The 13,616-nt window shown below is 39.1% G+C and overlaps 2 protein-coding genes across 2 annotated transcripts; one reads left to right on the forward strand and one right to left on the reverse strand.

Moving 5' to 3' along the window:
- The first annotated feature begins 8,031 nt into the window (after positions 1-8,031).
- On the forward strand, positions 8,032-9,652 carry LOC143919803 (putative Ras-related protein Rab-33). Its single transcript, XM_077442337.1, has 4 exons — positions 8,032-8,248; positions 8,321-8,440; positions 8,505-8,654; positions 8,726-9,652. Exons 1-4 carry the CDS (start codon positions 8,060-8,062, stop codon positions 8,918-8,920), a joined length of 654 nt encoding a protein of 217 aa, XP_077298463.1. The 5' UTR covers positions 8,032-8,059; the 3' UTR covers positions 8,921-9,652.
- On the reverse strand, positions 9,608-13,290 carry atms (RNA polymerase II-associated factor 1-like protein antimeros). Its single transcript, XM_077443369.1, has 8 exons — positions 13,178-13,290; positions 12,705-13,080; positions 12,340-12,629; positions 12,071-12,269; positions 11,803-11,994; positions 11,666-11,730; positions 11,184-11,592; positions 9,608-9,807 (listed from the first exon to the last, which is right to left on the reverse strand). Exons 1-8 carry the CDS (start codon positions 13,288-13,290, stop codon positions 9,733-9,735), a joined length of 1,719 nt encoding a protein of 572 aa, XP_077299495.1. The 3' UTR covers positions 9,608-9,732.
- Between the last annotated feature and the right edge of the window lie 326 nt (positions 13,291-13,616).

The following is a 13,616-nucleotide window of genomic DNA, read 5'->3' on the forward strand; positions in this document are numbered from 1 at the left end:
ATATTTAGGCAAACAATAAAACAACTTAAAACAAGCACAACAGTGTTTCGTTAGGCTGGGATACGGTCAACATTTCCTACCCCGCCTACACGATCTTTCGATTTTCAATCTTTGCCTTCCGATATTTACGTTTTCGGGCGTTTCACTTTCGGTCCCGTGAGGTAGACCCGATATTTCCATATCTAGTTCCCATATTGCAACCTATGGTTGCTATTTAGAAACTGGATATGGAAAATATTGCAAATATCGTTAGTAGATATCGTGTGTGTGGCAGTGGCGTATATTGGGTGTGTGCTAGGTGTGCGGCGCACACCCGTGAAAACCAAAGACCACATAAAGTAGTATTTTAATACAAAATAATGTGTTGTTGTATAAACAGGCATTGATGTGTATGGTGTATTTACCGCGTGCGCTAAATGTATGGTGTATGGTGTGGTGTGCAGTCTGCAGCGTGTTGTGTGATGTTAGATGTAGTTTGTGCGCCGCGACGAGAGAATACCTATGCCGTGCAGCAAATTGGTGGGTTTGGTTGGAGTGTGCAGGCGGATATTCGCTTGTATAGGTTTGTTCGCGATATTAAGACGTACGGTGTGCTACGACTTCAGAGCACCGCGCACCGCACCGCACCACTCGGCAATTGACCGAATGCGATGCGACACGTGGTCTCGTACTTTTTCGCACATTCGTATTTTTATGGTCATTCGTATCTCAGTCATACCTCTAATAACTAATAATGGCTAACAGTGTTCAAGACATTTTAACTATTCCGTTTTCAAATAGAAGTTTTGAGATAAAATTAAAAATAATTAAAGATGGGAAACCGTGTCCGTCTCTTCCAAATTTATCCAGTTTGCATAAAGAAAAAACAAAAGTTTACACTAGACATTTTTGCGTTTCAAATTATAAAAAATTCGAATGGATTACAGGCTGTGAAATTCGATCCAAACTTTTCTGCTGGCCATGTTTATTGTTCTCCAAAGATATTAATGTGTGGAACAAAGAAGGATTTGCTGATCTCAACCATTTGACAGCAGCACTGAAGAAACACGAAGGATCGCAGGCACACGTTCAATCATTTCTTTCCATACAAATGTTTGGCAAACAACGAATCGACGTATTAATTGACAGTCAACGTAAAGCCGAAATAAGTCGACATAATGGCGTTCCCCAAGGATCTCACATGGGACCAGTCCTATTCAATATTTTTATAAATGATATTATAAATATATTTAATGATGTTAAAGTGCTCTTATTTGCAGACGATTTAAAAATATTTAAATGTATAAAAGACACTAACGATTGTGCTACTTTACAAACTAATTTAAACTCATTAAACGATTGGTGTTCTTTTAATAAATTATATTTAAACATTAAGAAGTGTTCTGTTGTCAGGTTCAGTAGGTCAAATAACAAAATTATTTATAATTATCATATAAATAATGAATCATTACCATCATCATCGCTAATTATAGATCTAGGAGTTATTTTTGACGACAAATTAACTTTTAATTCTCATATAAATTTTATCACAAAAAATGCCATCAAAACACTTGGTTTCTTAATAAGAAATAGTACTCACTTCAAAAATGTAAATACGATTAAAATTTTATACACCACTCTGGTTAGAAACCAATTAGAGTACAATTCTACCATTTGGTCTCCTTATTTAATGAAACAAATTAACATAATAGAGTCAGTGCAAATAAAGTTCACTAGATTCATCAAATTTAAATTTTTTAAAAGTCATTATCACTATGTCAGTAACGTTATTATTTATAGGAAACTTAATTTGCTAAAATTATATGACAGAAGGAAAATTAACGATATTTCAGTTCTGTGTGGTCTTCTTAATGGCACTATTAAATGCTCTGACTTGGTGAGTTTAGTGTGCTTCCATGTGCCGGGTAGATCAATTAGATGTAACCATCTTTTTGATATGCCCAGGTTTACCACTAATTACTCATTGAACTCAGCTATGTTGAGACTGCACAGAGTTGGAAACGAATTATCCATGGTCGATTTATTCATTGTTAGTAAATATAACATGAAATCTATTTTATTTAAATATTTTTTTAATATAATGTAATTTATTTTGTAGTATATGAATGTATGTGTATTTTTCTTTTATATTTCATTTTAATTTTTTTTTCTTTTTCTTTCTCTATTTCCAACATGTAAAATGGTCAATTTTTTCTTGACCGTAAAATAAAATAAAATAAAATAAAATAAAAAAATAAAAAAATAATGAACAAGTAATTAAAAATAGAGATGTTTTAAAACGAATTATTAACGCAATAATCTATCTAGGAAAACAAGAACTGTCCCTGCGAGGTCACGACGAGTCATGTAATTCCGTAAACAAAGGCAATTACATTGAATATCTAAATGCTCTTCGAGAATATGATTCTGTTTTAGATACTCATTTAAATACTGCTACTACCTTTCGTGGTACTTCTCCAAGTATACAAAATGACATAAATCGAAGCAATCGCTCATGTTATTAAAGTTCATATAAAAAATGAAGTAGAGTCAGCAAGTTTTGTTGCTATTATTCTCGATGAAACTTCAGATATAATGACAAAATCACAGCTCTCAACAGTTTTACGTTTTGTATGTAAAGGCAATGTACATGAACGGTTTATTAGTTTTACAGACGTTAGTGCTGATAAAACATCTAATGGTCTATTCCGTCACGTGGTGAACATAGTTGAAGAATTTAAAATTCAAGACAAATTGGTTGGACAGACTTATGATGGAGCAAGTGTAATGAGTGGACACGTAAATGGTTTGCAATCCAAAGTCCTCAATGCTTATCCTTTTGCTCTTTTTACACACTGTTATGCTCATGTATTGAATTTAGTATTGCAGCAAGGTCTTTCTGATATTAAAGAAAGTAAATCATTTTTTCAAACTTTAAATGGATTGTCTACATACTTTTCAAAATCTTCCAAAAGAGTATTCGCTTTACAGGAATTTGTGACAAAAAGACTTCCCTCTGTAGCACCCACAAGGTGGAATTTTACATCTCGTTTAAGTAGCACAGTACAACAATACAGAAGTCAATTTACAGATTTTTTTCGACATGTTATAGAAAATTGTGAATTATGGGACACAGATACTGTTGTTATAAAAGCACGAGGGTTTTTAGGCTTTTTAGAGGATTTTCAAACAATTAAACTTCTTCAAATTTTTTCAAAACTGTTTGGAATAACTGATGTTTTGTATAACATTCTTCAATCTAAATCTTCGGACGTTTTATATTGTTGTAAAAAAATTAATGATGTTTTGCAGCAACTGAAATACGAAAGGGATAATAATTTTGAAATGTTATGGAATAATTATTTAAATGAAAAAAATGATGATCATGATCGTAGGCCACAAAGATTAAAAAATTATTCAGAAGTAGAAGATAAAACTTCATTTCGTCAATTATATTTCAAAATAGTTGATAGCATAATCGCACAAGTCGAACGTAGATATTCTTCACTTTCCAAATTAGAATATTTCCACCTTCTTTGTAATGATAAATATGACGAATATAAAGAAAATTTTCCAAATGTTTTAATTAATAAATTAAAAGATTTTTATGGATCACTGTTTGATTATATTCGATTGAAAAACGAACTCATTGTGCTATATTCCAGCTCTGAATTTCCAGAGAAACCTGTTCATGAATTAATACAATTCATGACAAAAAATAACCTCGAATCTGGTTTTAAAGAGGTGTTTAAGCTGGGAGAATTAATATTAACGATACCAAGCAGTACAGCTTCAGCAGAACGTTCTTTTTCGGCGCTGAAAAGAATAAAAACTTGCTATAGAGGTACGCAAGGTCAAGATAGATTATGTGGCCTTAGCTTAATTTCAATAGAAAAAAAGTTATTGGTGGAATTAAAACAGAAAGACACATTCTATGCAGACGTGATTGAAAAGTTTATGTCTCAGAAACGTCGCATTGAACTTATGTATAAATAACTAATAAATTAAACATTTTTGTAATGCAAAACGAGTATTTTTTTTTAATTGCTAATTTTATACCCTACGCCCTACGGCATACACAGCACACCCGGTATTAACACCCCCCGTTCGCCACTGGTGTGTGGACGGCGCCAATAGAGCAATACGTGCAATTTTGAATGTGAGGAAACGTAAGAATGTTGGATGAATTGAAATGATTGGATATTAGAAATAGTCTTAAATTTAGCACTTTAAAATTTGTATGTAAGCTAGCTAAGAATCTATAGGGGATGAACGAATAAGACGACTGGCATGTTAATGCACGTGCTTTTATTATGGAAGCCAGGGACGGAGTGCGGTAGCGACTCTGAACACGGGCGAATTGGTCTCAACTAGGGTTGCCAGATGATAATTTGATAAAGGAGGGCAGATGGGTCTAAAAAGGAGGATTTTCTGTAAAAAAGGAGGACATTCAGAAATGAAACGAATTTTTTATATTATTTTACTTTATTTTAATCATATTTAGCTGAGCTGCCAATTTTGGAAAGAAGTTCTTGGTTTTTTAACAAATAATTATAAAAATCTTCACATGTCATGTTTTTAAAGTTGTATTGAGTAAGAATTAAAGATTTCACTGACTGCACACTTAGTCTATTCCTCTCTTTGCTCCACTGAGTATTAATCAGTGAAAAAACTATTTCCACATTTGCGTTATGTGCGCTTATACAAAAATAAAACTCGCAGATCTTGAGCAGTTCTGAGAAACATTCAATGTTTTTAACACTTTTGAAGTAGATTGTCCACTGCTCGTGCAACTTCAAATCATAATATGCTTCATCTTCATCTGATTTTGATTTAAGAAATGAAATCAAGTTACAAAATTTATCGTGCAGCTTAGCATCGTCAATCTCTATACCTCTGATGCTCAAGAACTCAATGCATGAAACTAAATCATCATGCCCTGCCCCCTTTTTCGCCTCCCGCCAGTCCCGCCCGATGTTTAGCAAAAAGGAGGACTTACAGTAGGTAAGGGAGGACAAAACATGGAAAAGGAGGACATGTCCTCCTTTTGGATACCATCTGGCAACCCTAGTCTCAACTCGCAAGAAGGTGACCGAACTCGAACATGTCATATAGCGAGCCGCCACAAATCTATTACCCAAATATTTTAATAATGTAAAGAACATGTTTACGCGCTAATATTATTCTCACGCGGGGAAAGCCAAATGGGCGTACAGGAACACGTTTATAATCATTTCCCCTGCGCTACAAACGATTGCAAACCAAGCGAACGCATGCTCATTTCATACTTTTGTCTCGGCTTTTGCCATTTTAAACTTGCCAGAAAGATCCAACTTAATTTTAAGAATTGCCAATCATCAATGTACATTGAAATGTCATCTGCGCAACCCCATGAATATTTCGTTTTTCGTACATGCTGAAATTCAATCGAAATGAGCATGCAGCCGGGTGGTTTGCAATCATTTGTAGCAAACCCCGTCCTTCCAGGTGCGTTCGTTCCGTGGTGGGGATCAAAGGGAACAGATTGATTGACCTGGGCTGTCGTGTATTTGTCGTAAGCTTCCTGGTCAGAAACTCATCGTCTTCTAGATGGAAGCGCAGTTGTTGTGAAGCTGGCTATCAGGTCACCTGGTCTGTCTTCCAGCGGCAGATGCTTCTAGGGCTTTCCGGAGCCGGCGGCTACCACGGAAAGTTTAGCCCGCACGTGGGTAGGAAGCTGCGTGGAAGATACAGAAGACAAACTGGTTGGTGCTCGGGGGAGGGAGTGATGATTCTCAACCGTCCCGCGTGGCTCAAAAACAAGATGGATGACGATCTCTGGACGCGTCTGCGATGGAGACGGCTTGGGAGAGATGGGGGGGGGGGGGGGGGGGCACGTCTGTGCCCCTTGACGGTTAGAGTGCGAGGGGGTGGCTCTCTGCCAACTGACGGTTCGAACGAAAGGACGTCACGTTACACTATGTATATCTCTATTTGTCCGAGCCAAAAGCCCTCATGGCCGTTGGTTGTCCTCTTACGGCTTCGGCTTTTGTTTTCCCTCTTTTTTTACACCGACCATCTGTCAGTCGCTCTAGATTCTCCTGTGGGTCCGGCGCCCGGTGATCCTGGCGCGGACCGCCAGATGCAGCGTCCCTCGTAAAAGCCGGCCTCGAACTAAGCCCCGAACTCTGGCCCCGTGAGCGCTCATTGGCATCATAGAAGCCCTCCGAGGAGTATGGCTTCTTCCATAGTCGTGCCTCACCGACTATGTCTACCGACTATACTCGACCACGTGTTCGACCCAAGCCTCGAACACGGCGAGCTCTCAGACGCCCGCTAGCCGCCGGCCGAGAAGGTCTTGGCGTGGCTGGTCTACCTTGCCTGACCAGCCAGCGTATTCAATCTACAGCCCCCGAGAAACTCCCCGGCTCGCCATCTACTCCTTAATAAACGAGGATATAATCAACCTGACATGTCTAATTCTCCACCCCGCCCTGTGCCAGCACGTGCTCCAGAGCGAGCTGAACGAGACGACGACACACACTGCAGCTATCGTTCACTATTTCTTATAGTATAATCCTGATATCTTATATATTGTTGCGTGGACGTGAAGAGGGGGCTTCCAGGATCGGAGAGAAAGACGCAGGAGTGTTATAGAAGTCGTTTATTCGTCTGCCCTTATCGGCGCTCTAGGTTGGAATAATTTCCAATCCGAGAGCGCCCCATATTTATACATATTTGGGCTCAACAACTATTGGTCGATGAGTCAGATGATCCCATTGGTCGTTGCATACGTTACAATATATAAAGCCAGCAGTTTGGCTTAGTGGTAGCGTATATATTTAGCACCACTGAGGTGAAAGGTTCGAGTCCTCGCTACTGCTGGTTAGATTTGGGGGTTTTGTGACTTGTTTTTTGACTTTTGTTTTTGTGATCGATCGTTTCTCTATCAGAGTTTGCTAATTTTATCTGATCATTGCTGAAACGGTTCCTGAAAATTGGTATTAGATCTAATCCTGTTGTCACAAAATCTGCCTGTGTATAATTTGTAATAATTACATATACACAGTAATTTGAAATCTATAGATATCTTTATAGACATCTCTATAATTTCGTATTTATTATATGTATAAAAATTTTATATAAAAAAAAATCTAAAAATAATCCATAGATGTCTCTATGATTATTATTTCTGATTAATTGTTATATGCTATATATTCTGATTGTATATGTATGTATTACTGTATTTCTGATTGGTTATGTATTCTGTATTTCGTTAACGTACACCCGTCGCATTGGAGCAAATCTGTAATGGCGAGTGGTATATTGATTTGTAACAATAAAATAAAATAAAATAAATAAAAATAAATATTGTAACGTAGAGATTAGGTGGGTGGCGCTCATGGACCGATGGTTTAAGAGCGCTAATCTCCTGATCTCTCGTTCGCGCCAAAATGTCCTCGCCAAATGAATAAGTCGTATGTAACGGCCAATAGGATCGCCTAACTCATCGACCAATAGTTATTTCATGTGTATGTATGTGTATTGCGCCCAACGGGTATAAATATGGGGCGCTCTCGGTCTGGAAACCATTCCGATCTGGAGCGCCGACGAGAGCAGACGAATAAAACGACTTCTACAATACTCCTGCGTCTTTCTCTCCGATTGGCTACGTCCACACTACCGATATCTACACCCGATATTTGCTAATTTTTCCAAAACCAGTTCCTAAATAGCAACCATAGGCTGCAATATGGGAACTGGATATGGAAAATTCGAGAATATCGGGTGTAGACATCGATAGTGTAGATGTAGCCATTCTGGAAGCCCCCTCTTCACGTCCACGCAACGAAATCATTGAAAATATCAAAATTATTTAATAAGACGAGATGGATTCGAATTTCTTTGATCAATAACTGTAGCATTTCCCTTGAAATTTCAATCATCAATTCTTTCGTTTCTACGTGGAATCCAGTTGGAATATTTAAGTAAATAAAAACAAGCACGCATTGAGCCGTACAATGGTTGTGCAATTGAGTTGTTTGGACAAGCGTCACTTATAAATGTTGGGTCAGTGTTGTTGTGACAGCCGGCGGTGAAGATGTCATGCCAAGTGGAGGGTCTGCAGCAGACGAAGATCCTGAAGGTGATCGTCGTCGGAGACTCGAGCGTGGGAAAGACTTGCCTCACGTACAGGTTCTGCGAGAGGAAGTTCCTGAGGGACACCGACGCCACCATCGGCGTCGACTTCTACGACAGAATCGTCAACATCAGCGGCACCGAAATCAGGGTAACCACTTCTCTATCTCCATCTCTTCACATCACATCACCCACTAACACTAACACTTACAAACTCGCACAGTTGCAGCTCTGGGACACGGCCGGCCAGGAGAGGTTTCGAGAATCCATGATACAACACTACTACAGGAACGTGCACGCCGTCGTCATAGTCTACGACATCACCAAAATAAACTCTTTCAATGTAAGCCTTCTATTTATGACATTTTCTATGTTGACACAGGTTTGTTAATTCATGTCGATTTCAGTCCATCAATTCGTGGGTGCAAGAATGTAGCGTGCAAGGACTCGGCTCTGAAGTGCCGAGAGTGCTAGTCGGTATGAAATGTGATCAGAGTCAAAAGCGTGCAGTCAGTCTTTCGGCCGCCCAACGCCTGGCAGACTATCACGGAATGCCCGTAATGTATATTTTTATATCACACAAACACTGGAATGCTCCGTTTGTAATCTTTCTGTGCTATTTTTGCAGTTGTTTGAGACGTCTGCTTGTTTGGAGTCGGAAATGGAAACTGTGGATGCGATTTTTTTAACCATAGCTCACAAGTTGAACAGCCAAAGACCTTTCAAAGTGGTGTCTATCGATAGTAATGCAAATAAGAAGTTTTCCATTAAGAGAACTACGAGGCGAATACGCAGCACGTCTGTCGATAATAATTGTTGTTGATTGATTTTTTCGAAGACTTGCTGTTTAATTAATAACGATTGGTGCATATCGCTCAATTCGGTATTTTATCTTGAGATAAAAATAAATGTAGACATTTTTTAAATCGATTAAATAGTGCCAAGATATTATATTTATTAAAATACATATATACATATGTAACATATTGCCGTTTTTAGAACGATTGTCAATTTCTAAACGAAACACGGTAGAATTAAAACTATTAATGTTCCTTTTCTGAAACGTATCGATCTCTTCCACTGTGATTATTATATTTTGAATCGGTTGAGTACCTGAAATTAATTTCGTACCTATTTCCAATTATGTGATAAATCTTTTATGAAGTTTTAAGAGTGTTTCTAAAAATTTATATACATACATATTTATATTGTCGGGACCATAAGCGTTAATCCAAAAATAATTTATTGTCTATGCATTTTTCCTGTATAAACCTAACTGTTAAATGTAAAGACTGATTTATAACGTTGCTTTTTTATATTGTACTTTTATTATTAACATTTACTTTAATTATAATATTATATTATATAATAAAACACCATTAAGTTATCGCATGATTGTACAAAAATACAACACACTTGAGATTATTAGTGTATTATATATAAATTATATAAAATAAAAAGAAAAATCATGGTATGATAGTAAATGAATATGTATAATAATAAAAGAAATTGTAATATTTGAGTGTATTTATTTTTTAATGAAAATATAATATTTAAATGAACATGTTTATTTCATTATACGATACATTCGAAATTGTCAATGAATAAGTGAAGTAAAAAGTCAATATGTCGTGTCTATTCCGAATCCGAACCACTATTAGCCGAAGAGCGAGACGATGCTGATGCGCTTCTGGATCCATTTTTGGAACCCTGTAAATAATAAAAAAACGTTATTTTCAGCCGCTAAAATAACATTGATGGCAAAGCAAGATCTAATCATAGATCTTGGAATGACCTAATGGGACGTTGATTATATTTAAATTTAATGTGTACGAGATGTCCTTATTTTATTTTTATATACGTGCATACATATGTGCCATGACAGGAATTACCACAAGGTGAAACACGATTTTATTAATTTTTCAAACAGAATACAATAGAGACATCTATGGATAATCAACAAATTCTTTTGATATACAGCAAATTTGCGAGATACATTATGTAGGTAGCATATTTATAAGATTCGATGAATTTGAGATGCTAATGATTCGAATTAGCGAGAAATTCGTAGGAAGGATACTGATTTATTGGATCCGTCACAACAATTAAGCTTGAAAAATCCGAAAATTCTAACAGGAGATGGTCGATCTGTGACCTCGCCAGCAGCGTATTTGGCCTGGACTCGAACCCACTACCTATCTATTGGTATGCTATAGCCTACCAGTGCACTACGCTGTGGCTTATACTGATGGGTCACAAATTTAAAACACAAGTATTGGATTTTGACATTTTCTGCAAATATAGTACAAAGCATATCCAATTAAATAAAAGCATGAAGTAATAAGAACCCCGTAATAAGAAGTGAAAGTAAGAAGAGGGTAGTAAAAACTTTAAAATATTACAGAAACCGTATTGAGCAGATATTTAAAACTCCAAAAAGAGGACAAATTATATGTTAAACGTTTGCCTGTGGCCGTCTTCTATGGAAGCTTTGGGCGACAAGTCTGTAGCACTGCGGCTGTCTTCCATAGAATTTCTGAACTTTGCACGGGATTTTGAGCCTTATATGCGCCTATTTCAACTGTTTTAAGGTTCAAAATTGGTTGAATGTATTACTGAGAGTTGAATGCCATCTATTCAATTTGCTTAAAATGAATATATACCAGTCAAAATTAGTTTTTTGTGGAACCATACTGAAAACTCATTTATGTGACGTCACGTCTGTTGAACAATGGCGACGATACGTCTCAATTGTATGAAGAATGATTATTTGACAATTAAGCCAAAACTACGGGATATATTATGTATTTTATTGTTTAAAATAATACTTTATGTGTTAATTAACATATCTGGTTACTTGAGTAAATATTGAAATCTGTATTTAAGGTCGAAAACTCGATTGCCAAATTCGCGAAAAAGGTGCCGCCGAGTACAGGGCTTGTTCGCTATATTTATTGCCGCGGGCAAAGGGTTAATGATAGTACGAGCAACAGCTACTATAATGATAGTATGAGTAACAGCTACTATAGAAGATCAGCTGGTGTTTGAGTCCGAGTTAATATGCATTTCTATCTAGTGTAAGATACCTGTCTCGATCCACTCGCTGATCCTTCCCTGGATCCACTCGCGGATCTTTCAGAGCCGCTCCTAGATTTAGATCTTGACTTTCTGGAGCTTGCGGGTGAGCCGGCCTCAGATCCAGCTTTGGATCTGGATCCAGACCTCGATCTGGACCGTGACTTTGAGCTGGCGCGCGAGCTAGCTCGAGAGCCGTTCTTTTTGGAGCCTTGTGAGGAGGCCGATTTGGAACGTGACCGTTCTCTGGATTCAGATCTTTCTCGAGACGCTTCCCTGGAGGCTTTCGCGCTTTCTTTCGAACTGGCTCTAGAGCCGGCCTCGGAACCGGACCCCGACCTGTTTCGGGAGCCTTTCGGCGAACCTTCTTTGGAACCGGCTGGCGAATTCGATTGAGATCTACTCCTCGAACGTGAGTTTCTACAAAAAAAAAAATAACGATATATTTTGTGGACAATCTATTTTAAACGATTTGTATGCGCTTTATTGTTACCTTGTGGTAACATTAGGTTGTACGCGTTCATCATCTTCCTGCTCCAACTCTTCCTCATCTTCTTCCTATGAAAATGATAACAATTAAATAATATATAAATGTACAATTAACATACATAGATCAGAATGAAATCGTACTTCTTGTGGAGGCTCCAGCTGCTTCTCGCGCAATCTTTGCATACGGTGATCATATTCGGTGAGTGGACGGTGACGAACGACGAGACGAGTACCACCGGGACCTCCGACTCCGGCTCCGGCACGAGCTCGTCTTTTACTAAGTCTTACGCGAGTCTCCAATTCATTATAGTATGCATTACCATCTCTAACCACCTAAAATCGAAACGAAAGATTCCGTCACAATATTCTATATACGTATATAAGGTATATTTCTAATTTGATCACACACCAAAAAGTAATTTTCTTCGTATCCTTTGGAAGCCTTGCTCTTGACGTTCCAATTGTATTCGCGAGCCATTTTGTATTCATATTGCGCCTCGTCATTGTACGGAATACCTTCGGTGACATCGCTCTTCTTCTGCACCAAAGTTTCATCAGTCGGCAGGAAGTACGCCACAAACTGTTCACCGCTTTCGTCCATAACACCTCTGCAGGAAAATGTGATGTCAGTTTAGAGTAAAACGATACTTGAAAAGGTAAATAAAAAATCGAACCCACCTGATCATAGCCTGAGACATTTGCTCAATTTGTGCCGCCACTGGTTTATCTTGCGGAGCCGGATCAGAGTCGAAGATGACTTGAGCGCAAGGATACTTCCACAGCGAAAAGTCTGGATATACGGGCAACACTTCAACGGGCACGACGCCTGGCTTGCTGTAATGTTTATCGATCGTCTTCTTGTTGTCCTCGAAGGTCTTTTCGATGGCTTTGATCTGACTGTCGCGATCCATGTACAGTGTCTCCTCGCCGAGACTCTTCTTGACGTTGTAACCGACTTTGGCCTCGACCTGTGAAACGAAATGTTCGTTATACGTGAAATGTTTCCATGGGCGTATATATCAGACGGTGACGCGAATACGTACCTTCTCCATGCTCTGCGGATTGAAGCGAGTCTGTTCGGTGGAAATGTACTCGGATCTCCGCAGCCACGACACGCTCTTGGCATGATGTCTGGAGCGCTTGGAGTCCTGGGGCGTGAGCACGTCCTCTTCGAGCAACTTCTCATCGGCGGGGTCCAGCTGGGTGGCCGTGTCGTTCTGGTAAATGTCTTTGTTGATGAGGTCGATGCTCACTCCCAAGTCGTGCTCCGTCAGCACCTCGAACTTGTAGTTGCGCTCCAGGGACGTCGGGTTGTAGTGGATGAAGCGGTTCGGGTCGAAGGGGTATTTTATGAACTTCAAGTCGAATGGAATGTCCGGCAGGGTGTTGCCGTACTTGACTCTGCATACCAAATCGGATCTGAAACGTGATAGGTTCGATTGTTATCAATAGGATGAGTGAGTGAGGAAGTGCACAAAAGAGAAGTTGTGGTGTGTGTTTGAGGTTATGTAGTTACTTTCTGTCGGGCTCCTTGTGAGTGGGTCTCTTGTCGGAGGCCCCCGCAGCGCCCCCCTGCCCCTGCCCCGCGCCCGCCCCCGCCCCCGCCCCCGTCTGAACGGTGGGGGGCATTTTGCCTCCTCTATCTCCCTATTCTCCTATTCTCCTACTCTTCTACGCTCTCACCAACACTGCGCGACCACCATCGCCAGACTCAAGTCAATTTGACGGCCGGCAAAACACAGCGCTTTGGTATAAACGTTGATAAAACCGACCATCAGCATCGACATCATTATCATCATTTTTGGTCGTTCACCGTCTACTGCTACCTATCTAGGAAGACGTAGGTTTCTCCGACATACTTCTATTCTCGTGTGGGAATCTCGTCACCAACATTTACTGCGACGCAGAATACATTCCTAAAACCTTCTAGAAAGCTCCACCCCTACCAGTAGAGC

This window comes from Arctopsyche grandis, chromosome 12, assembly GCF_051622035.1.
Source record: "Arctopsyche grandis isolate Sample6627 chromosome 12, ASM5162203v2, whole genome shotgun sequence".
In the NCBI taxonomy this organism is placed as follows: Eukaryota; Metazoa; Arthropoda; class Insecta; order Trichoptera; family Hydropsychidae; genus Arctopsyche; species Arctopsyche grandis.

Coding starts and splice junctions, on each gene's coding strand:
- atms (XM_077443369.1), bottom strand. CDS start 13,290: ATGCCCCCCACCGTTCAGACGGGGGCGGGGGCGGGGGCGGGCGCGGGG. Junction 13,081..13,177: donor CACAAGGAGCCCGACAGAAA/GTAACTACATAA, acceptor ATCACGTTTCAG/ATCCGATTTGGTATGCAGAG. Junction 9,808..11,183: donor CAGCGAGTGGATCGAGACAG/GTATCTTACACT, acceptor TATTATTTACAG/GGTTCCAAAAATGGATCCAG.
- LOC143919803 (XM_077442337.1), top strand. CDS start 8,060: ATGTCATGCCAAGTGGAGGGTCTGCAGCAGACGAAGATCCTGAAGGTG. Junction 8,249..8,320: donor TCAGCGGCACCGAAATCAGG/GTAACCACTTCT, acceptor AAACTCGCACAG/TTGCAGCTCTGGGACACGGC. Junction 8,441..8,504: donor CCAAAATAAACTCTTTCAAT/GTAAGCCTTCTA, acceptor TGTCGATTTCAG/TCCATCAATTCGTGGGTGCA.